Raw genomic sequence first — 24,358 nt, forward strand, 5'->3', positions numbered from 1 at the left:
GACCATTTGGCTCATCGAGCCCATGCTGGTTGGTTGCTTGTTGAATTTCATAAATGTATTTGTGGTTTTGTGTTAGTAATCTGGAAATTTTGCAAGAAAGAAGGATTCCAGAATTTCAAGCTCTTGGCTCTTTGCGTGATGCAAGCCTTCAGAGAGGGCTTAAACTCAAAGTCACTGAGACATCATGAATCTGTAATTAGCTTCAATGTTCAGTCAACAATTTTCAAAAATATGTGTTGGGTTATATGAATGAAGACCACATGGAACTAATGTAGTTGAATTAAATCTATTTAGTAACTTTGATGTCATCAGGAGTCAATATCATGGCTTCTTTTAGTGGTCAAATGGGACCCTATAATAAGCAGCTTAGATGTCAATTTTTATGATTTCGATATCGGAATGTACTTCAGCTGATGAGGAAGCATCTACCCCAACCCATATGTCTAGATGGAGAAATCATTTAAAAATGGTCCAGCATCGAAAACTACAAAACATTTTGCAAAATTTTATCCAAAAGATGGGAAAAACCTGAGTTTAGTTACATTCAAATATATATTATCAATAAAAGAAGCAATAAGGAATCTTTAGGAACAGAATTATTTAAGCTATTAGGCTCCAAAACTCTTTTTCATAGAACGACACCATCACCAACTCTATTTATTTCCACCTTTGCAATATTGCCTAAATCTTTACCTCACCCCAACCACCACTGAAACCCTTATTTTGTTACTTTGAGACTCAACTTCTGACATTCTCTTTGCAGAATCTTGAGGTACACCCTATACAAAACTCAACCCATCGAAAATTCTGCTATTCACGTCTTCTCCCTGACTACATCTTGCTCGCCTATCACCCCTGTCCTCACCAGCCAGTTTTGGCTCCCATTTAAAATCCTATCCTCGTTTATAGGTCTGTTTTGGGCCTGAAATAGGCAGTGCGCTAGGAGTGCACACAAGAGGATGGAGGCCAAAGGTTCACCGAGAAAGACCTTGGACCTCATCAGATTACCAGCAAGCTGCAGATACCAATAGGGCGTCCGGAGGCAAGTCATTGGTATGATGAGGATGAAGTTGGCTGACTGTCTCGTCGGCAGCAGCAGTCAGGTAGATCTGGAGTCAGGTGCCGAGAGGTTTGAGGCAAACAGCGGGAGGGCAATCATTGGCCTTCAGTTGTGGAGCCGAGAGGCACACTCTTGCTCCCTCTGGTTTCACATAATGATAAATTTTAAAAATTGATTTACCTTTAGGCCATATTAGGAATCAAAATAGGATTCTCTGGTGCTCAGTCTTGACCAATTTCAAGGAAAGGTCTTTAAACTAGGCATTAGACCTTTCATTAAGTTATTCAAGGGGCCTAATGCCTGTCTTATGCAATCACCTGAGATGTCTGAATATTGTCCAAGGCCAGTATGGAGTTTGGCATATTTCAGATGCTCTTGGGGCATAGGTCGTAGCCTGCAAAATTGGACCACTGTGACCCAATTTCTCCTCAAAAGACATGAATAGTGAAGTAGAAGAAAACTAGTGGATGCTCACCACAGAGACACAACCTTTTAAAATATAGACGTTTATAAATTAGTTCCTCTATCCCTCACAACTCCCATTTTGTACAACAGTACTAAGAGTAATATAGTAAAAGCCAAACGTTCACTTCTCTCTATACAGTCTGAATGGGATGGGAGGAAGGAAAGTTAGGAAGCAGCATTGCAATGTACATAACAGGAACCAAAGAAATATTCAGTTAGTTCATGAACAAAAATGAACTTTAATTGTACTGTAAAGTATTGTGTGAAATTCACACATTAATGCACGTTTAATGCTTTCTATACTTAAGAAAGTGACATAAGCACTACTATGACCTACAAAGACTTAAAAATATTATTTATGGTAACTTCATCAAAGTCAAAATTTCCTAGTGTTCTGAGCTTTGAAATGGGTTCAGTACACAAGGGAAAAGATTTAGTGGAACAACAGAAATCCATGATGTAAACAAGCCACCCACTTGGCAGCAACTGTGATAGTAACGAGCTGTGAGTCTGCTGCACTATATTCAGTGATTCCGGTTTCAGAGACTTTGAATAATGAACACTGAATATTGAAATAAAAACAGAAAATACTGGAAATACTCAGTAGGTCTGGCAGTATCGGTGGAAAGAGAAACAGAGTTAACGTTTTGGGTCGATGACCTTTCATCAGAACCATTCTGATGAAAGGTCATCGATCTGAAACATTAACTCTGTCTCTCTCTCCACAGATACTGCCTGACCTATTGAGTATTTCCAGTATTTTCTGCTATTAGTTCAGATTTCCAGCATTCACAGTATTTTGCTTTTGTCTCAATGTTGAAACCTCCGTTCTGTTCAAAGTTCCTGCGTGGATATTTAAGCTGTAGCAATCCACTCTCCTTGTTGATAATAGAAACTGGTGGCAAGACGTAATGGGAGTGGGGATGGGGAAGCAGAAAATAAGAGAAAACCTCAATTTAAATAACTATCAAAGGGCATTGCAGAAAATCTTCACCTCATGGTATTCAATAGAAACAACAACTTGCATTTATATAGCACCTTTAATGTAGTAAAATTTCCCAAGGTGCTTCACAGGAGTGTTATCAGACAAAATTTGACACAAAGTTGCATAAGGATGTATGAGGACAGATGACCAAAGTTTGGTCAGAGGTAGGTTTTAAGGGAGCATCTTAAAGGAGGACAGAGAAGTAGAGAGGTTCAGGATGAGCTTATTGCAAATAATCTGTAGAGTTATTAAAAACAACCACTATCTCTGCAATCACTATTAGCAAAACGCATTGCAGTTAATTTATTTATGATTTTCTCTGCAGATTAGCTCCTCTGAGAGATTAGTTATTAGTGTGTTGTCTTTTTCTCAGCAACTACTGTATCAACTCATTATTTCATAAAATTCTTTCATTGTTTTCTTTATTTTGATCCTGAAGTAGATGGAGCTGATACGAGACGGATGGTTGAAGATCTGTCGCAGAACTGGCAGCTGAGACAGGGCAACAACTGCCCAGTGGATTTCTGATGCCTGCCTCACCCATCCTGTCTGATCAGCAATCTCAGCCCCAATCTCTACGGTGTCTGGGAGTTTATGTTGTCAGTGACATGTAGGGTTTTCTCTTTGCTGTTTGTTGTTAATCACAACATGGAAAAGATTCAGACAATCATTTCCAAGCTACGTTGTATGTACTTGGTCTCCCCCTCGACTTACACCTGTACTATGAGTGAGTAACCCTTCTTAGCTTTTAACATTTTCCATTTCCCAAACACTGGTACACTGTTAACCATTTGTCTTCTAGAAAGACAGCTACACGAGGATGTGTAAAAATATCCAGTAAGATAGAGGCAGACAAATATAAAATTTCCAACTTATTTACTGGTACAAATAGATATTTAGGTCTAAAGAATCTGTTTCTGGAGCAACAGCAACTGATGTTTACAGTTCTCCCAGTACCTTGTAATTTTGCACAGTTGATTAATGTTTTCATCTGCAGGTTCTCTGAGCTGGAGCTGCTGTGAAACAGATGAAGTTCAGTTTGAATTTTATAGAACTCATAAAGCAAAATAAACAGTCAAATTACAAACAAGCCCAAGATTCAAACACAGCTTAAACACACTCAGAAATTAACTAGCTTAAATGAAAAATGAGCACAAACAAAATAAAATAAATGAAAGGGTTAAGCTTATTTTAAATGACAGGCTGCATGGGTGCATGAATTTGGGCACTGTATAACCTCAAGATTCTGTGAATATGCTGTGATTAGTCTATATATAGATGGTATGGCTCAAGTCTGGAGTATGCGGATACTGTGGTGTTTGAATGGCCTGGGGTTGTACCTATCATCCAACAACAGCCAAACCAGTCAGATAGTAACAAACCCTGGGGAATCGGCCTGAGTCATTTCAACAGCTTGAGACTCGATAAATACAGACTCTGGAGGCTCAGGGGCTGAAAGTGTAAATCTGCAACTGAATTCAACTGTCATATTTTCTGAAAGGATTTAAAGCTCATGGATCTGTTTTAAGCTGTGACTGGTAGCCATGGTTATCAAAGAGCTGCACTAAACTTGCAGCACCTTTTTTTAAAGTCTCTTGCAATTCCTTTTCCGCTATAAAGGTTTGTATTTTAATTGCAGCAGATATTTTTCATCTTCAGAATCTTAATATCTAATTACATGCTTGTGAAGAATTTTGGAGGAATTTTTGATACTTTTCAAAGTACTGAGTTTTTCTATCAATAACAAGATAAAATCAATCAAAGAACAGAAATTATTGGTTATGGCTGGAGTGCAGAGATGTGACAAGACAGTATTTCTTCTGATCTGCTTATCGGGAATGTTTCTGGATTTAGTTAACGGGAGCTTGGTGAAGCAGCAGCCTCATTCAAGCTTTATCCATCGGAGGCTGAACAGCAGGGAGAGGCGAGAGATGCAGAAAGAGATCTTGTCTATTCTGGGCTTACCTCGGCGTCCCAAACCTTTACTCTCTGTCAAACGCTCATCGTCTGCCCCAGTCTTCATGCTGGATCTTTATCGCACTGTGGCCAATGAAGAGTCAGACAGGTGGCAAGGGGCTTCATTGCCTTTTCATGTGTTCCAAAGCACTCAGAGACCCTTGGAAGACACCTTTCTCAGTCAAGCAGATACCATTATGAGCTTTGTTAATGTAGGTAAGTTTGAAAAGAAAGAGTAATTGTGTATTACATTTGTACAATCTAAATACTTTTAATGGGTTGAATGCAGACATGGTCCTCTGCCAAGACCTCTTATAGGCCAGTTACACTACAGAGTTTGGCTTCTCATTGGTGTTCAATCTGTAGTATAACCTGGGCATGAAGTCACTTTGTCGATGGTGCTTTGCATTTCAGCAAACAATGCGAGACCAACTGGTGGAAGTAATCTCTCAGTATTTAGGTTTGATAGCAGGTACCGTATAACTGCAAACATAACAGAAGTGAAATATGGCACAGATGTATTAGTCCGGTGAAGTTTTGCTGAATTCAGTCAATGCAGAGTTAAAAAAAAAATGTCTGATGTGCAGGGTAAGTAGGCACTGATGTACGGCTGACACTGTATATTCGATGTTTCCATCTGTGCAATGACATCTGAAAGCTTATCTGTAACAGTTAATTTAATGGTGATCTGAGGACATTCATCTATGTGTTTGAATATGATAAAAGATTTCAAAATAAAGGTCAACAATGGTCTCGCATGCCCATATATAAATTTCCTTTAACAATGTGTATCTCTTATGTGCAGCTACTAACTGTGACTGGGGAACAGACCTTTTATTTATTTTTAAGAAATGGGTTTATTAGAGTTTGTGATTCCAATTTTATTAGATTAACAGAAGTTTATTACTACAGTCTCTATCTTGGGCATTCCACATAATCCTTATAAAATAAACCTCCAGATGACATAAATGTATCCTACGGGAATCCAATAGTTACCTATATGCCAAAAATACATTCTTTGCAATGGCTACTAATATACTAAAAACGGAGATGTTGCATTGATATAAGATTAATATTTGTGATTTGCTCCAGTACCTAATGCAGCTCACCACCAATTTAAGAAACCTTTGTAGGAGTTACAGGATAATTAATTTAGGTTAGGGGCCTGAATGGTCCTGATTTTATCAACACAGGACAAAATCCAGGCCCAACCTTAACACTTTCCTAACTGTGAAGGATAAATGTATGGCTTCTGTGCTTCTGTGCTATAAATTCTTTATGTAAGAAAATGTAGATAATTTATAGTATCATAAATCCACTAAAATCACTGGAAAAAATACATTATAAATTTAAGTATTGCCATATAGTTTTAAAAAGTCTCAGAAAGTTCTGAAATTCTAAAGCATGAAGTGTCTTGGCCCCAAAGCATGTCCCATCCAAATGAAATGTTTATTTATTGCATTTCTCCATTTATATAACATGAAGTTAAGTACAATGTTCAAGCATACCACAACAATGGGCCATAATTTGCTCTGGCAGGGCATCTAATGGCAACGCCATTAGTTAGACTTAATCTCGCATGTTTAGGTTTCTAAAATTTTGTGTGGCAACTTATTGAAAGTGCAAGCTAATAATGTCACAGTGAGGGGAGAAGGACATCAGGGACCTGAGTGAATAGAGAAAGCAACTGTATCACCCCAACTAGCCGGAATGAAGGATTATGAAATTAATATTGCAAGAAGTGAAAAGTGTAAATTAGAGCGGGTGAATTCAATGTCACATCAGGTACAGGAGGAGAAATAGAAAGGGAAAGAAAGATTGGATTAAGACAGAGAGAAGTGACAGAAAGGAAAAGTTTAAAAAAAAATTAAATTAAACATCTTACTTTTTAAATATCTCCATCAATTGAAGACTGAAGCAATGGGATTCCCCACATGTAATAGTTAATTTTCAGAGTTAGGTTAACTGGCGGCAATTAACACTTATCATGTTGTTAAAGGACTTGAGATGACTTGAATTAACATTATGTGCCGAGTTTAGTTCATATCTACAAGGCGAATAAAGCAAATTCACGCCAGACTGTGCATTTCTGTAGTGAGGCAGACAGCAAGATGCTGTTTTCATGAAACTAACAGATGAACGGCACAACCGTCTGGATTTTTTAGTTTAACCCTACATCTGCCTCTTGCCTGAAGTTGCACTACCACTTATGTAAAAATAATAGCGAGCCCCATTAGCCTCATCATTATTTTGACAAATATTCTGGGCCATCAACTTGCATTTATAGAGTCCCTTTAATGTAGAAAAATATCCCAAGGTGCTGCACAGAAATGTAACAACAGAAATGTCATTACCAAGCCAAAAAAGGAGATTTTGGGAAGGATGACTAACAGATTGGTCAAAGAGGTTGGTATTAAAGAAGTTCTTAAAAGAGAAGAGTAGCATTGAGAGGCTAAATAGGAGGGAATGTCAGAGCTTAGGGCCTGGACAACTGAAGGAACAGCAACAAATGGTGGTGTAAATGGATTTAAAGATGCAGAAGAGGCCAGAGTTCTCGGAACATGGAGTTCTCGGAACACGGAGTTCTCGGAAGGTTGTAGTTCTGGTAAAGGTTACAAAGTTAGGGAGAGGCGAGGGCGAAGAGATTTCAGCGCCAAGATGAGATTTATAAATTTGAGCCACTAAGGAACTGCAATTTCTTCACCTATTTCTTTTAATACCCTGGATTGGAAGTAATCATGTCCTGGAGATTGGTCCCTCTCTTAAGCCCTATTTATTTCTTCTTTACCATTATTTTATTTACATTAAATCCATTAAGTTCCTCCCCTTGACTTATTTTTAGGTTTCCTTGAACTGACAAAGGTATGGATGAGGGTTATGTCAGCAGATGGGCTAAGGCAGAGACAAAGACAGGCAATGTTAAGGGAGGTGGAATCAGATGGTCTCAGCCATACAGAGGACTTGGGGTTGCAAATTGGATGCCGAGGTTGTAAACAGTCTGGTTTAGAATTAGTCAGTGACTGGGGAGGGAACGGAATTAGTGGCAAGGGTACAGAGTTTGTGGCAGGGGCCAAAGATGATAACTTCAGGCTTCTCTGTGTCTAACTGACAGAAATTGCAGTTCATGCAGGGATGGATGTCGTAAGACAAGCAGTGGAAGCATTGAGAGGTAGAGCTCAGTGTTATCAACAGACATGTAGAACCTGACCCTATGTCAGGCTGATGTTGCCAAGGGGAAGTATGTAAATGAGTAAGAGGAGGGCTCTTGAGGAACTCCAGAAGTAACAGTGTGAGGACAAGAAGAGTAGACATTACTGACTATGATTGAATACTTAAGAGAGGAAGTAAGTGAGGGCAGTCCAACTCAACTGAATGATGGAGGAGAGGTGTTGGAGGTAGATTGTGTGATTGATCTTATCGAGGGCTAGAGAGAGATCAGGGCAGATGAGGAGTGAGAGTGCACCATGGCCATAGTCATAGAGGATGTTATTTGTGACTTTAAGGACTGTTTCAGATCTGTGCTGGGGAGGAAACCTGATTGGAAAGATTCAAGCTGTAAGCTGCAGGAAACAATTACATGTACATGAGAAGTTTCATTCTTATTTCTTTCTGTGACTATCTCACATTCTCAGCCCTATCTTACACTTGCCTGTCTGCTCCAAATACAGCACATTAAATAATGCCACCTTATCATAACTTAGTTCACTGCCCACAATGTGCTCTGGTCTTTTTTGAAAACCCTTTGTCTGAGGTCTGGATATGGACAAGTTGTAGGTGCAGAGTTAAAGTTCCTTTTAGTGAATGTTCTGCTTGTAATTATCTATAGTCTATAGATTGTGATCTACAAACTGATCCCTTCACTACTTTGACAAGAGAGTGGCTCGTACACACTTAGAGCCTTAATAAGGTGTAAATTTGTACTTTTGTACTCAGGTAGCACCATCCAAAACAATTCACGATGTCAGGCATGCACCTCTGAATGACATCCCTGACTATTCATTTCGCTGAATCTTTGCACAATACACATTACTGATGTTGAAACATTCCAGTATTCCAGACTTGCAAAGCCATGAGAATCAGATAATCCTCTTTTCCTCGCAATCATTGTAAACAGGTTAATTTTTTAATAGATTTAAGATGAGAAGTCAGAAAGTGTAACTATGTAATAATCTAGCAATCTCTGCTTTCTCTGCTGTGCTTTGAGCGCTGAGTTGCTTGACTTTAAGTGTAGTCACTTCTTCAATTTTGTATCATAAAGAATTAACTGTAAAAGATGGCTGCATGTTAATGACTGGTGTTAATTTTTCAATTAAGGCCACACAGCAATGTCTTGTGAAATTTGATCATCATTTCCAGGAGTAGGGCACAGAATAATGTTTTCAAAATCATTTCAGATTATTAGGAATGGTGCAGTGATTAGCACCACAGCCTCACAGCTCCAGCGACCCGGGTTCAGTTCTGGGTACTGCCTGTGTGGAGTTTGCAAGTTCTCCCTGTGACCGCGTGGGTTTCCGTCGGGTGCTCCGGTTTCCTACCACAGCCAAAGACTTGCAGGTTGATAGGAGTAGTATAAATGGGTGGTTGATGGTCAGCGTGGACTCGGTAGGCCGAAGAGCCTGTTTCGGAGCTGTATCTCTCTATGACTCTAGATGAAGCACAAACTGGTTCTGCTTGTAATACTTACTGGACCTTGGGTGGCCATATTGAAAAAGTAATTCTATTTCCTCTTTAAAGCAGAGAAACCCAATTCCAAACCATTAGGTCATGATGCTCTCGGTGATTGTGTCACAGCAGCTATGTAAATATGGAACAAAGCCCTGCCATGGACACAGATGCATACCCACAATTCCCTGCTCTGTGACCTCCCAGGAAGGAGATACTGAGCAGGAAGTCGGGTGCTTTTCTGACTCTCTACCCTTTCTCATAGGACCATGTTGCTCACCTCCTAGCAACTGGAACAGGATAACATTAGGAGAGCCTGGCCCACAACCAACTCTCCCAACCGGGGAAAGTATCACTCGGGGATAGTAGTGAGCAATCATAAACTGGAGCAAAAGAAAATTATCAGCCTGCTGAAACATGATAGTACAGGCTGAACCACAAACCGTTCTTTCATTTACACAGAAGGATGACCTTTGATTCATTGATCTTCCAATTCTGGCCTCTTGCACATCCCCGATTTTCATCGCTCCACCGAGCCTTCAGCTGCCTAGGCCCTAAAACATTGGGATTCCCTCCCTATACCTCTTTGCTTCTCACCTTCTCATTCTTTAAGATGCTGCTTAAAACCTACCTCTTTAGCCAAGCTTTTAGTCACCTATCCCACTATCCTTATGTGGCTTGGTGTCAAATTTTGTTTGATAAAGCTCCTCTGACATTTTACTGTTTTAAAGGTGCTATATAAATGCAAATTGTTGCTGAAGGGCCTTCTCCTGTTTCTAACTTTGCCACTGTAATTTCTGAGGAAATAAAACATAGTTTTGTATTAAAATTGATGAGGGATCCGAACCAATGAAGTGAGAGTCTAGCACCTACCTTCACCATTAACAGACTGTGCAGTCAGAGATATGCTTTGAGGGTAATAGACCATTTCTAATGGGTGTACCTAATTACAAACATTTCCCCAAGAGAGATTTTAGTATAACTCCAAATACAGGGCTCAGTTTGGATGGTGCTTCAATTTTACCTACGGTTCCTGCTCATGGCATTGCTGCATTACAGTTCAGGAATATAATATTCTCAAAATTGAGATATTATGGAGGTGGAATTAGGCAATCTTAGTGATGGAGATGATATGGGAATGGCAGCTTAGCCCAGGGTCAAATAGTACGCAGAGATTCAGCTTGAGACAGACGCCAGGGAGAGAGAGAGAATCAGTGGCTAAAGAATAGAGTTAGTGATGGGGACCAAAGACAATACCTTTGGTTTTCCTCATCTTTAATTGGAGTAAATTTCTGCTTATCCAGTACAGGATGTCAGACAAGCAGCCTGATAATACAGAGGTAATGCAGGGGTTGAGATAGGTGGTGGTGAGATAGAGCTGGGTATGTGTGGATTCTGACACTGTGGGCTAGGTATTTATTCATTTGTAAGAGTGGGAAAGGTCTTCACTTAAACCCACCCCTCAGGTCAGCGTGCCAGTTTCCCAATGCAAAATTGGCATGTCCGAGTTTAAAAGGTAATGTCGGGAGCAGGAAGAGGCCTGCTCTGTGCAAATGGCCACTTAAGCCTATTAACGAGCTTGTTGTCAGCTCACTAAAGGGCCACTTTAGGATTTTCTTTCTAAGGTCAGAACCACAATAGGGGGAGGAGGCGGTGATAGAGCAGGGAGCGAGCTGGAATGGTGAGACAGAAGCAAGAGGAAGCATTGAAGAAGGCTCAGAGAAGGCCCACATTCACAGGCAACCAGCTGTGCTCAGTGAGAAGAATTATCCTTCATATCTCTGCACTCTTAACAAGGCCATTTTGGGGGGGGGGCCAGGATTGGGAGGTGGGGTGGAAATGGGTCCTTCTGCTAACGGGTCTCACGGGTTCATGACAAGCAGAAGATGGGGGGATGGATTCAGGAAAACTCCACATTCCATTGCCAACGAAGGAAGGGAATTAGAGGAAATGGGATCAAGCTTCTCCGAGCTTGCTCCAACCAGTGATGGGGAACAGCATCTGCCGGAGCAGAGGCAGACCCCTGGACAACAGGGTAGAAGGGGTGAGAAAGAAGGGGCAGGAAGGTTGCAGACCCCCTATCTACACAATTGCGTGGCACAGTGGCGCAGTGGTTAGCACTGCAGCCTCACAGCTCCAGTGACATGGGTTCGGTTCTGGGTACTGCCTGTGCGAAGTTTGCAAGTTCTCCCTGTGACCATGTGGGTTTCCGTAATGTGCTTTTGTTTCCTCCCACACCAAAGACTTGCAGGTTGATAGGTAAATTGGCTATTATAAATTGCCCCTAGTGTAGGTAGGAGGTCGGAGAATTGAAGGAAGGTGGGGATGTAAGGGAATATGAGATTAATGTAGGATTAGTATAAGTGGGTGGTTGTTGGTCGGCACAGACTTGGTGGGCCGAAGGGCCTGTTTTAGTGCTGTATCTCTCTATGACAATCCTTCCAGCATCTTCCATCGCTCTGCCAACCATCACTTCCCATTCTCCTGTGTTTCAACAAAATGAAATGGAGAAACACAAGTCAGCCGTGGTGCAACAACTTTCCCAGTGCTTTATTGCATAACATTTCACTATTATTTACATCAGAAACACACAAAATGACATTACCGACACAATGGCCTCTGCTAACAGCTACTCCAATGAGTGCCTCCCCCTGCAGCTGAGGATGAGGTGGAGACAGACTGCTTATTAGTGCCTGTCTGGGACTGCGATGCCCTTGGCGGTCGGCCTCGGTGTAGTGGTGCCCGGGGTGGGGGGGGCACCTCCGTAGGGCAGAACTCCACAGATGCTTCACCTGTTGGAAGGGCCATGGGGGCGGATGATGATGACAGTGCCCCTTCAGGGGTGGCCCCCTCCTCACCATCTGTCACCTCCTCAGCCCTTTCATACACCCTTGATGGCTGGAGGGGACCACTAGCTGAGGCACAGCTGGCTTACACTCAATGTCCCTCTGCCATTTGTGCCACTGGTCAATGCTGAGTCTGGAATGCATCCTGTGCATGTCAGTACACTGCTCCTGCATCCACTCTGAGTGATGCCACATATGGCTCACCATGAGGTTGGCCACTCTCTCAATGGAGGAGCTCATGTACTCAAAGACATTGTGGAGCACATGACATGAATAGACTCCTCCATTCTTATCCCATAACTCCACACGGCCTCAGGTAACTCCAACATGTGGGCACACATCTCACACTGATTCTCCTGCTAGAGCCACCTGTTTCATTCCTCACGAGGCTCTGCATCTCTACCCTGCTGAGCAAGGCTATACCTGTCTTCCATCCTCCAAGGGGGACTGGTCACAGCCGACTCTGTCTCTCCCGAATCCTCCAGCTCTGACGTGATGATCGCTTTACCCTGTGCTACCCACTTAAGAAACATGGGAAGACCCACCAAGGTATCTGCACTGGTGGAGAGTGCGCTAGTAAGGTGCAGGTTCTGAGGTGTCTTCCTCCTCTGACTCCTCAGGAACTTGTTGTCATAGCGTGGACTCCTGCTCCTCTGCAGCTGGCCCTGTGCACCTCTGAACCTACACATGTTGAGATGTTTTCACCCTGTTTTGGATTCCTGTTTCTCTGTCCCCAGCTTCCCTGTGGCTCAATGTTCTGGCCACATAAGGACCAGCTCCTCAAAGTACGTGAGCAATGTGAACGGAGGCACCCTGCCATCCAGGCGTGCCCTCTCGTTCTCCCTGGCATTCAACTGCAAGGTGAAGAAAAATACCATTAGTACAGTGCCTCTCTCCCTCACCACTGGCAGCTTTCCAGGTGCATACGCTGCTGGGGTCAGCACTCCAACCTCCTGTCCAAGAGCATTAGGGTTCTGATCTATGATTAAGGGTCATCAATGCTACCGAGCGTACATCTCTCCCATGATCAGGAGCAGGATGCCCCTTTCTTTTGTACTCTGGTGATTGCTGAACAGGAGGCATGCCATCTGGAACTGTCTCTGGACTCACCTTTCCAGACCTGAGAAGGCCATTGAAAAGCGTCCGGTACTGCACCCAGTTCCTCCTCACCAATCCTCTGCTCCTGACCTTGTGAGCTACCTCCAGCCTTGCTCTCTTGGTGAGCCTTGCAAGCTTTCTGTTGCCACTGGCAGGGAACAGGATGTTGCTTCGCTCAGTCAACGCCTCCAGCAGCACCTTAAGTGAGATGTCAGAAAAAGAGTGGGGGGGGGGGTGGGGTGGGCAGTGTGGGCTGCCCTGGCAAAGGGGCTTCCCTACCCACTGCCCTCTGCTCTGCTGCTCCTTCCATTTTTTGGACGAACAGCAACCTCAGCAATTGCTGCCACCTGCCCTTTAAATTGGGCCCGCTGCTGATTGTGTCCCACCTCCTCCCACATCTGCAGACACTAATTGGACAGCAAACGTGACTCTGGGTCAATTAAGTGTTTTGCAAATTAAACTTGCATCGCATGCGCATTGCCTCAGTGGTGTGGGGGGGGGGGTCAGGAAGCTATTGTGACGTCAAGGTTCCGACCCTGGAATTGAAATCCTGCCCTGTGATTTTGGTCGATATAGCTGAGGGTCAATGTAAATGAGCAATAGGACACCTTGTGGGACACCAGAGGGAACGGTGCAGGAGTGGGAAGGGAAGTTATTGCAGCAGATTCCCTGGCTACAGCTGGTTAAATAAGAATGGCACCAGATGATAGCAGTCCTACCTGGCTGGACAATGGAGGACAGGTGATGGAGGAGGATGGTGTAGTCAACTGTTTCAAAGGCTGCAGAGAGGTTGAGATGACTGAGAAAGGATAGAGCACCACAGTCACAGGATGTCATTTGTGGCTGTAATTAGAACTTTTCTGGTGCTCTGGCAGGGGTGGAAACCTAATTGGAGAGTTTCAAGCATTGGAATTGTGGGAAAGGGGGGCACAGATTTCGGTGGTGATGGCATGTTTGAGGACTGTGGAGAGGAAAGGGAGGCTGGAGATGGGGTGATAGTTTTCAATGACAGGTGGGTATTTTGAAGAGGGGGTGATGACAGATTTGAAAGGGAGCAGGATGGTAACGGGCACAGAAACCATTTACAATATCAGCTAGCATGGGGGGGGCTAGAAAGGGAAATTGAGTGTTCAGTTTAGTGAGAATAGGGTTGAGAGATTAAAAGGTGGGTCTCATGGACAAAAACAGGATAAATCTTTGTTTGCATCATGGACAGCTCTGCACTTACATGTGTGTATGGCTCTGCTCCTGAACAGTAAATTTTAGATGTATCGAGAGTGCATGCAGAAGCATCCATTCTCTCAAGCCATTTAAATAGCCTGTGCTTCATTTTATGAAGTGTCCAGGTGTTCTGATGGACTCTGAGCAGTGTTTCAACCAGGCCTAATACAGCACTGGAGTTCATCTCAATTCAGTGTTAGGCCAAGGAATGGAAAGATGCTCATCCAGTGAAGCTCTTGCACATTCCACTCTAGCGTTGGGATGGATTTGACTCTGGAATATATTATTTTTGCATTGTTGTGAGGCAGATACATTGAATTGTTGAATTATTATTGCTGAGCCATTCATTCAGATCAAAAGAAACTTTGGGGTAGTTCAGGTATAACACAAAAGCTGATTTCAGAAAGACTTGTAGCAGGCAATTTTAAAAGAGAAAATCTGCCTCTTCAATGTTAATTGAAAATCTATTTATTAAGTACATTTAAGAAATATTACTGTTTAACATTACCAATAGCTAAATGTCCTCACAGAAGAAAAAGGAGCTGAAATTAATTCCAGCATTACTGAAAATAGAGACACGTAGTCAAAGCTTTTCATCTTACACTCATCAGGACAATCCACAAGAATAACCAATGTAAGGGAAAACAACAACTTATACTGCATGAGAAGAGAGTGCAGGTTGGCAAGTTAACTTTGATTGGTTGAGGCATTGCCATTGAGAATGCACCAGTTTATGGTGACTGACAGTTAACCACCAAGCTTTGTTTGAAATTTAAACCAGGCCGCTCGACTCTGATTGGTTAAGGCATTGCCCTGAGGAATGAACCAGCAAATGGCTGTCAATTATTTTGTTCAGCTGAAACAGGCGCAATGTTTGTACATATTCTTTCTGTCTGCAAAGAACAGGGTCCTGTGTATTAATACATGTAGCTTCCGGTACGCACAAATGTGCCACACTACGAGTCCTACTGACAATCTTAAATTGGTTGTAAAACGCTTAGGGACATCCTGAAGTCATGAAAGCTGCTATATATAAACTCGTCACTCTTATGCTGCCAAGAATCTGACTAATTTTCTTCAGCGCAACCTCTTTACCGACACCTGCTGAGCTCCAAGTACTATTAGTGCCCTCTATAGGCAGAATGCCTCTGACAGAGGAAAATCCTGTAATGCTACCGCAGCTGAAAGGGTCATGGCAGGCATGTTGGGCGGAATCTTATGAAACCTTTGGAGACAGGACTGAGAGAGATATCGGAACGGTCCACTCCGCATCGGTTTCCCCGAGGCATTCCCATCTCCGAGTGATCTTTCCAGAGGTGGGGATGAGACCAGCATCAGCTACCTGCCTGACAGTGGCAAGTAACTAATCACCAGCAATTAGGCACCCACTTAGGGGCAAATTGGTGAAGCTGCTGGGATCCTACTGGGCAAATTGGTGAAGCTGCTGGGATCCTACTGGTGGCAGATGGGCCCCTTGCTGAGGCCGATGGCCTTTAGGTGATTGAAGGTGGCGTCCCAGCAGGTGGCAGGGTTGGGGGGGTCGGGGGAGTGGGGGGCAGTGAGGCGACCCGTCCTGGAGCTGCGGGTGCCAAAGGGCCACAGCTGTGGCTGCAGGACATCCTGTGGAAGGAATGATGGCCTAGCAGCTGTGGCCATAGTTTACTTTTAAATTTTTTTGCACTTTTCAGAGAGCACATCCATCTTGAGACACACTTTCATTCTCAACAGCAGCTGCGTCCACCTCTCCCAGTGGGGCTGCCGGCTGCCCAAAGCCTCAGGCGTTCTCATTGGCCTTCCCGCCTGCGCAGCCCACCCTCCATCCTTTATTGGATGGGATTTCTGGAGGCAATCTCTTGATTGGCCACCTCTGGGAATGTCGCACAGGCGGGTGAGACTCCCAGACCATCAGGGTTGAGACCCGCATTTGTCCCCAATGGAAGACTATTTTCAAAAGTAGTAAGATTCTGTCCATTGTGTCCATAATAATGTGGTTCAAAACAATGACTGAGGCTGTGACCGAGCCCACAAATTGAGTCTTCAGTTGGGTTGGAAGGAGTACACAGGGTCCCATTGGAAGGCGATGATATTGGCAGAATGCTTTCTGAAACCTATGTAATGATACACAACGTGCCTTCATGCCTCAACTTTCTTCTGAAAGGGAAAATGGCCGAGAACACAAGACTAGAAAAGAGCACCTCAATCTTTCAAAACTCCTGCACAAATTATCAGTCAGCCATCTGAGAACCACACCCAAGAGTAGGCACTAAATAGGAAAGGCCACAGATTTGTCATCAGCAATATATTTTTGTCACTGACACTGTTGTGCTGAATGAATTGGGGCAAGGTGGAGAATGCCTGTATAAAGGAATAGCAGAATGATCTCCTTATGGCAGGAGTGCAAGTTGGGAAGGAGAGCGTCAGAGAAGCCAACAACTGAGTAGAGCTTGTTGCCAAAAAAGGGACCGTTATAGGACAGTTCATTTAAAGTGGCCTTGGATCTTTGTCACCTCAAGGTCTTACTTGTGAGCTGTGCCTGCAGCTGTCTGGCAGCTGGCACGACTCAGCTTTTGTTTGATGGAGGAAGCATATGGTGTCTTTTCAGCCTGGATTCCCTACTGATCCTCCCCTCCCCTGTCAAAGCAGAGGAACAAAGGAAACTCCATTAGTTTCTATGGCAGGCCTCTAAACTTAAAAATATGGTAATAATACTTACAATAATTTTAAAATTCTTACAGGTACTTTAAAAATATTTGAAGAAACTTAAAGTTTGAAAAAAAATTTTAAAAGCTCACAAAAATTATTAAAACTTTAAAATAATTTTTAAAAAAACAACTTTAAATACTATTTTTTAAAAACCTGCATTCCAGGTCCCTTTGGCCCTCAGTTTAGGAGCAGCACTGCCCTATCACAAGTAGCCCCAGTACCTTGTCCCATAGCACTGGCATAAGGTTGCCAACACTCCAGAATTCAAGATTAATTTCCTGGGCACTTCCGCAAGTAACTCTGGAGAAAATTATGGGTCATTAAAAAGATTAGTGATTTTCTTTGAGCACATTTGTTTATCAGTATTAAAATAGTGGAGGTGGAGAGAAAAGGCTGTTTGACTGGTGGGAGGCCATGTGATGAGAACTCTAGGAATACATCTAAGCAGAGTTGGCAAATCTACACTGACAGAACTATTATTTAAATACAGCAAGATGAGAATCTAGCAACCAAGATGCCTGCCCTCTGTGCCCAATATGCCTGTATTGGCTGCCCAAAAAACAGGTGAAAAACAGAGGAAAATCATTGCACATTTGGAGAGAATTTTGCAACATTTTTTAGAAGTTTATCTTTACATGTTCCTCTTTGCAATTTTAAAAGTTGTTCTCTTTTTTGATTTCCCTGGGCCATGAAAATTTGTGACATGAGGAGTCAGGCCTGTGTCCAAATCTCTTCACTTTTTTTGGGAAGCGCAGGAGCAACGTACTGTCTAAATTTTATTTTTGTAGCGCGTGGCAGATTCATTTCAGTGCGTGGGCTCTGTAAATTTTTTGCACAGTCGCAAACACACGGTAGCTGAAAGGGGCCAGCATGTGCGCGGCCTGCACAGGAACTTTCAAGTTGCTGCTTGGCCGTCCAGCCTCGGGGGAACATTGTGCAGGAGACTTTCTTCCTGACTTTCCTTCTTTTCCTCGGAGGACGTTTTTCCTTTGCACGGTATAGCACATGCCCTGAAGGCTGAGACTGGGAACCTGCTGTGCGGTGACGGGGGCACTGCAACCCTGCTTTCTGCTTCTCTGGAGCTACACAAATGTACGATGATCATTTCTCAACTGAAATGCTCAGGGCAGGCGTGAAGCCCTCCTCCCTCTTGTTTCATTAATTGCAGCTGGAGGGCTGGGCAAAAACAAAACAGAAGCCGTTTAGTAAGACACAGAAAAGACGATTCTCAATGAGTGCCATCATGCCACCTGCCATGATGGGATCAAATCGGCAGTTAATGTATCGAGGGTTCTAATCTACATACAGCTGAGCAGCTCACATTGAACAAGTGCTACTGTTTCATGTGCAAAAACATCTCAAGTTATTAGTGGCAAATTCTTTGTTATAGGGGTTACACAGCACTGAACCCGATAAAGAATCTTACAGTCTGGTAAGAGGGTTGCAAGCAGGCGTAGCTTCAATATAAAGAGTAACATGCAGTGACCCATCCCCCATGAAAAAATGTTGTCTTTGTGAGACATTTGATATTCTACTGCGAGGAGTAATTGGCCGCCACCTCAAACTGTCCCGACAATGATTTGTCAGCAGGTTAAGGAAGTAACGGTAGCAGCGCTGATTGACATGAAAATCACTGCATCATTTGACCACTATTTCAACATTATAATTCAGTCCCTTCCTCTTTCCAGCGGGAATGCTGGCTACTTAAACCAGGCTCCGCCAGACAATTGGAATGGGTGGAACTCCAACAGTAAGTCATAGTTATTTCCTACAAATTTCATCCTAACTAAGAACATCAAAATTACTGGACTAAAAAAGACCAAGGTCCACGCCTTCTCCCATCTGAGTAGTCACATGGTACAACAATAAAGGAATTGTTAACTAATCATAGCAATCAACATCTATTAATAAGTATACAACAGACCCAGACACGACACGAGGAAAAGCCCATTGATGGACGGCCTTGGGAATTATCAGTCCAAAGTCACCTGTTCCTCCCAATATATGGAGCAGTAGTGAGACGAAAATCATCCCCTATGTTCCAAACACTCCAGCCCTCTAGGGACAGGCAGGGGGGCACAGGGAGGCATAAAATGGCAAGGGAAGATGGGGTGGAGTGCCCCTCACTTTCCCGATGCCATGGAATTTTACCAGGGGTGGGGAAGGTTGAGGAAGGCCACTTAAGGACCTCTTCCCACCAGCACTGGTGTTTGACCAGTGGCGGGGAGGGGCCCTTCAGGTGGGGAGGCCACCCAGTAGAAGTAGATGGCCTCCTTGCGGGCTCAGCTGGGTGGCCTCCTGATTGGGCACTCTGTGGTCCATGGAGGGCCCACAGCGGCAAGGACTGCCCCCACTGAAAATGTCCCCGCTGCCCTCAGAAGAACCCACCCCGCCCTCACCGAGAGCTGCCTGAATGGTCCGAGCAAACCCAACCCACTTACCTTAATTCCGGGGCCTCCTCCATGCTCCAGGCCTCCTGCAGTACCAGCTGTGGCCACCACTCCCAGCAGCGCTGCTGGGCCTGCTGAGCTGCCAGCCCTCTGATTGGCCACCAGCTCTTGGGGGGGGATCTTATCTCTTAAAAGGGATGGCATCCCCAATGGCGAGGAGTTATTTGCTTGTTTGCCATTGAATTTGACTGGCGGGGGGGTGGGGGTCCAACAAATGGCCGCGGTGGGGTCAGCCCCAGGTTTCTGGCCCAATGCTGGGACCTCGCCACCAAAATAAAATTCAGCTCTGAACCTCTCCCCTCTTGCTGAATATCAGCTACAGAGCAAGAATCACATGGTAAAACATTTACCTTTTAATAGAAGTCTTTTTGCATTATCTGTTAAGTCTCATGATCTGTGAAAAACTCCAGGATCAATTTCTGGAATGAAATCAAAGAAGAGTTTTGTCATTAAAAAATTTCTTTGCGGCTCATTATAGCCTAAAAGTGGTGTTGGTGACACGCAGTGATTGAAATGCAAACTATGTGCTACTTCCAACAAGTGCCACCCTCACCTTTGATACAAACACATCTGTGCACAGTGTATCACATATGTATTAACATGGAGTTGGGAGAGGATCTTATCTGAACTGCATGCGATTTTAAAAAAAGATAAAAGAAATCTGAAATACGCAAAGACCATTAGTGACCCTCACCTTGATGTTCCTCAGGGTTCTCCTATGGCTTTAGCGGCTACAACATATAGACATGTAAATGGATTCTTGCCAAAGGTCAAGAACAAATCAACAAGATTTCCCACCTTTCGTAGTTCACCCGTGACACCCATTGTTCCTTTGTGTCTCTAGGTGGAAAATGGTTTGTGATATGAGCCTAATTGGATGTGATCTCTGTTGATGATGATTTCTTTCAATATTTGTTATTGAAATCTGGGCAACATGGGAAAGAAATGATTTATTGCCCAACCTTAGCTGCCCTCAGGACATTAAGAATTAACCAAATAGGCCGAGATTTTGTGTGGCCCCCTGAGGCGGGGTCGGAGGTGGGAGGCACGGAGTGTCATGACAGGTGGGGCGGATGGCCCGTCGCCAAACGATCTTCCCGGGGGCGGGATAGGCCGATGACAGCTTTCCCACCCAGAGGCCAATTGAGGCCTTTCAGTGGCCTGTTAATGGCCAATTAAGGGCATCTTCCTGCCCCTGCTGAGATCTTACTCGTGGCGGGGTGTGTCTCTGCTACATGGGGAGGACTTCCTGTAACAAGAGACATCTTCCCTGTGGGTTTGGAGGGGGCGGGGTAATTCCTTTGTGGGCAATTTGTGGCCCATGGAGGACCCCCACCGGGAACGACTTTACCCCCGGGATCCCCCTCCCCCTAACTGCACACCCAACCCCTGGGTCCGAGGCCTCTGCAGTACCGTCTGTGGCCACTGCTCCTGGTGGCGCTGCCAATACTGCTGAGCTGCCGACCCTCTGATTGGCCAGCAGCTCATGGAGGTGGGATCCCCATCTTTAATGGGATGGGGATCCAGGGTCATGAAATTTAGAGGTTAAAAGACCGGAGGATCACTCCAGGAGTGTGTATAAAGGCCAAGGCGGGGCTTCCCCCATCTTTTCAGTGCAATGCTGGGACCCCCGCCTCCATCACAGAATCCTGCCCATAGTGTGGGACTGGAGCTAAATCCAGAGCAGCTGGGTTAGGGATGGCAAGTTCCCTCACCTGAGGACCCTATTGTACCATTAGAACTCATGGTTGTTTTCCAGAGCTAGCCGAACCAACTTTTGTTTTCATTCAATTTCACAGCTTTCCATGGCGGGATTTGAGCTTACACTGATTGGGTTATTAGTCTAGTGCCATAGCCGCTAGGCTACCAACCTGTTACCTAGCAGTATAGTCATTTTAAAAAGTCTTTAAGTAGCAACATAATTTTCAGAAAGTACATGATGAATCAAATATTTTGTACATATTATAAATTGACAATAAAAGGCCTTTCTGCAGTCTGCCATTTTAAATGGGATCAAGATGCTGTTCAAGGAAGATGAACAAGCAAATTAATTTCCTTCTAGGACTTGTTGCCAAACCTTGTATGTTTTGTGTTTCTTAGTTTCACAGTGAACAGCCAGTAGATATAATATGGTGTGTGGTCCATTCATATGCTGTATATCAGAGTCAGTGCCAATGATTCCTGACATAATACCTAATGATTTAGGATATGAAAATACAAGGAGGTGATGTGCAAACATGGGGTTCACAAGCAGAACCCTTGGAGTCAGTCACTTTCCTGCTCTCTCAGTCAGGGAATAATGTAGAGGGACCTAAAATGGGAGATTGGTCTATAACATTTTTTAAATTGGTTAACATGCCTTCTTTGTTAAAAGTCTTTTGCTCCCTTAACTGGTTCTCCACTCATCCCCTGGCAAAACAATGCCAACAAGTGGCTGGACCTTTCTAGTTTTCAAACTAGTTGCTAAGCAGCGGGATCTGGGCTGATTCTCTCTCTCTGGTTTTCACTTCTTGGGAATCATTTGGTTGGCACCGAGAGTCTCCGACGCCAAGAGTCTCCTACACGGAGAGTCTCCTACAGTGCCAAAGCTGAGAATGATGATTGGGTCACAGATACCAAACCATATCCCACAACTCCTTAGGCAGGATTTGATCAGGACCCCAACATTGGGGTCAAATGCGGGTCCCAACCCTGCACGGTGTCAGGAGCAGCAGCTGGACATAGATTAACCAATTAGTGGCCAGAGGGCATGCTTGCCATTCCATTATGAATTGTGGGTGGGCTCTCGAAGTTGGAGGACTAACAGGAGACCTTCCAGCATGGAAGGAGCTGCAACTTACCATTGCAGGTAAGGGAGAGAGAGGGTACCTCCATCTTGAGGCTCCCTCTCAGCTGTTTTAAAACTCTTGAAGTAAAACATGGCCACAGTTGCCAGACCACATTGCAGAGAAGAAACCCCTCCAGATGGCGGCCTGCGGACACAACTGTGGCCTGTTAGGTTTGGGGGGGTGGGGGGTTGGGTCCTCAAGGTCAGCCTGGACTGCTGGCCCCCTGGTCTGACATCAGGAGGCCCCTCCAGGCAGCTGCCAATCCCTTGAGGCAGCAAGGGGCCTACAGGCTGACTGGAAAATTCCAGTCGGCCTCTGATCATAGGCATTAATTGGCCTTTAAATGATTTTAACAAGCTACTTACTGCTTGTAGGCGGGTAGCCATTCCATCCCCCGATCAGGCCTGCAGGAAAATGGCTCAGGGGCAGGATGGTGCCAGCAAACCAGCATGTTGGCTGGTGCCACAAAATTACGTGCCCGTCTGCCTACATTCCTGCCCCCATATCAGGGCGCAAATCCCGCCCCATGGTGTTGCACCATGTGCCAACTGGCTGGTGCCATTTTTCAAAATGTTGTTCCAAATGTTTAGCTGATCTTCACTTTGGTTTTGTTCCATCAGAATTTATTTCTGTAATAAAAGCTGGGATTTAACGAGGATGCGTTGGGCCTGCCCACTGGCTTGAAGGTCAGGGCGATCCTGGATGCCATGACACTATTTTGCGTGGTTGTGGCTTCTGTTCCACTAAGGCACTAAGGCTGGTTGTCCCACCTTCAAGAGCTGCTGGCCATTCAGGAGCAGTGGCCACTGCTGGGACTGCAGCAGTCCCCGGACCGAGTCAGCAATGGAGGCCGGAGACGGGTAAGTGGGGTTGGGGCTCACCGGGCCATCTGTGAGGCTGCGGCGACGGGTGGGTGAGATTGATCGCGAGGGCAGGGGTGTCTTTCAGGAGGGGTGGCCTGTGCCACTGGGGGGGCGGGCCCTCCGTTGGGCCCTTTACCAGTGGTGGCGGGAAGTGGCCCTTAAGTGGCATTAATTAGCCACTCAAGGGCCTCAATTGGCCTAAGGCCGGTCAGGCCTCCCACCACCTCCCCCACCACTGGTAAAATAACAACAGAGGCAGATAGACGGTGGGCGCAACACCCCTTCCCCCTCCCCCTGCCCGCATTCCACCTGATTTTATGTCCCCTCCCTGTCTCCCAGCACACTCCCAGGGGTGGCATAAAATTACAGCCAAAGACTCCTGTATTGATTAAATGATATTTGAAGAGAAGATTTAAAGTTCTATATTAATATATAATGTTGTACTCATTGAAGATTTTCTTCATTCAGACTAAAGTTTCTGCTTCCCTTAAAAATTATATACAATGGGTGAGAAACAACAAAAGCCTCTGGTAACTCGTCATTAAGGTTGTGTTGTTATTTTGGTTTTCTTTTTGAAGTGTGTCCACAGGTTATTTGCTCGCTCCCGATATCTCCCTCTATCTCTATCTCCTACTCTCTTTCTCTGAAACCCAGTGAAACTTTGTAACGACAATCATTTGTAGTGCGTTGAGTTGGTGTTCGGGGGAGTTTTTGCAAAGCTAACTCTGCAAAGTCTGCTAAAGCCATGTACATTAACTGTGAGTGGAAGTGTGTACTGGTGGAGTTGATGTTACATCTGTTTCACTACAAAATTTGCAATACTTTATTTTTATTCTGGAATTGCAGTTTTAAAAAATTGTAATGGTATCTGTGCTGTGATTACATCATTGATGACAACAACAATGAGCTGGATTTTATGCAGTTGGCGGGTGTCCCAACACTAGGCCAAAAAGGCGAGGGGAACTTCACTTCGGCCGTTTGGAGGACCCTGGCTGCATTTTATGGCGCTTGGGCAATGAACTGCCTGGTACCAGGGTCCGCGTCCCTTTTAGGAGGGGATCCCGCCTGCAAGAGCTACTGGCCAATCAGAGAGCTGGCAGCTTAGCAGTCCCAGCAGTGCCACTGGGAGTGGTGGCCACTGCTGGAACTGCAGCAGTCACCGGATTAACAGCAGGCATGGAGCCCCAGACTACAGGTAAATTGGGGTGGGCTCGCCAGGGC

General features: G+C 44.5%; 1 protein-coding gene across 1 annotated transcript in view; it reads left to right on the forward strand.

Moving 5' to 3' along the window:
- Nucleotides 1–4,291: 4,291 nt before the first annotated feature.
- LOC137346965 (bone morphogenetic protein 7-like) overlaps nt 4,292–24,358 on the forward strand; it is a 69,133-nt gene continuing 49,066 nt past the window's right edge. The window contains exon 1 of the mRNA XM_068010923.1: nt 4,292–4,682. Within this exon, the coding sequence (XP_067867024.1) occupies nt 4,292–4,682 (391 nt within the window). The remainder of the gene's footprint in view (nt 4,683–24,358) is intronic.

This window comes from Heterodontus francisci, chromosome 31, assembly GCF_036365525.1.
Source record: "Heterodontus francisci isolate sHetFra1 chromosome 31, sHetFra1.hap1, whole genome shotgun sequence".
Lineage (NCBI taxonomy): Eukaryota > Metazoa > Chordata > Chondrichthyes > Heterodontiformes > Heterodontidae > Heterodontus > Heterodontus francisci.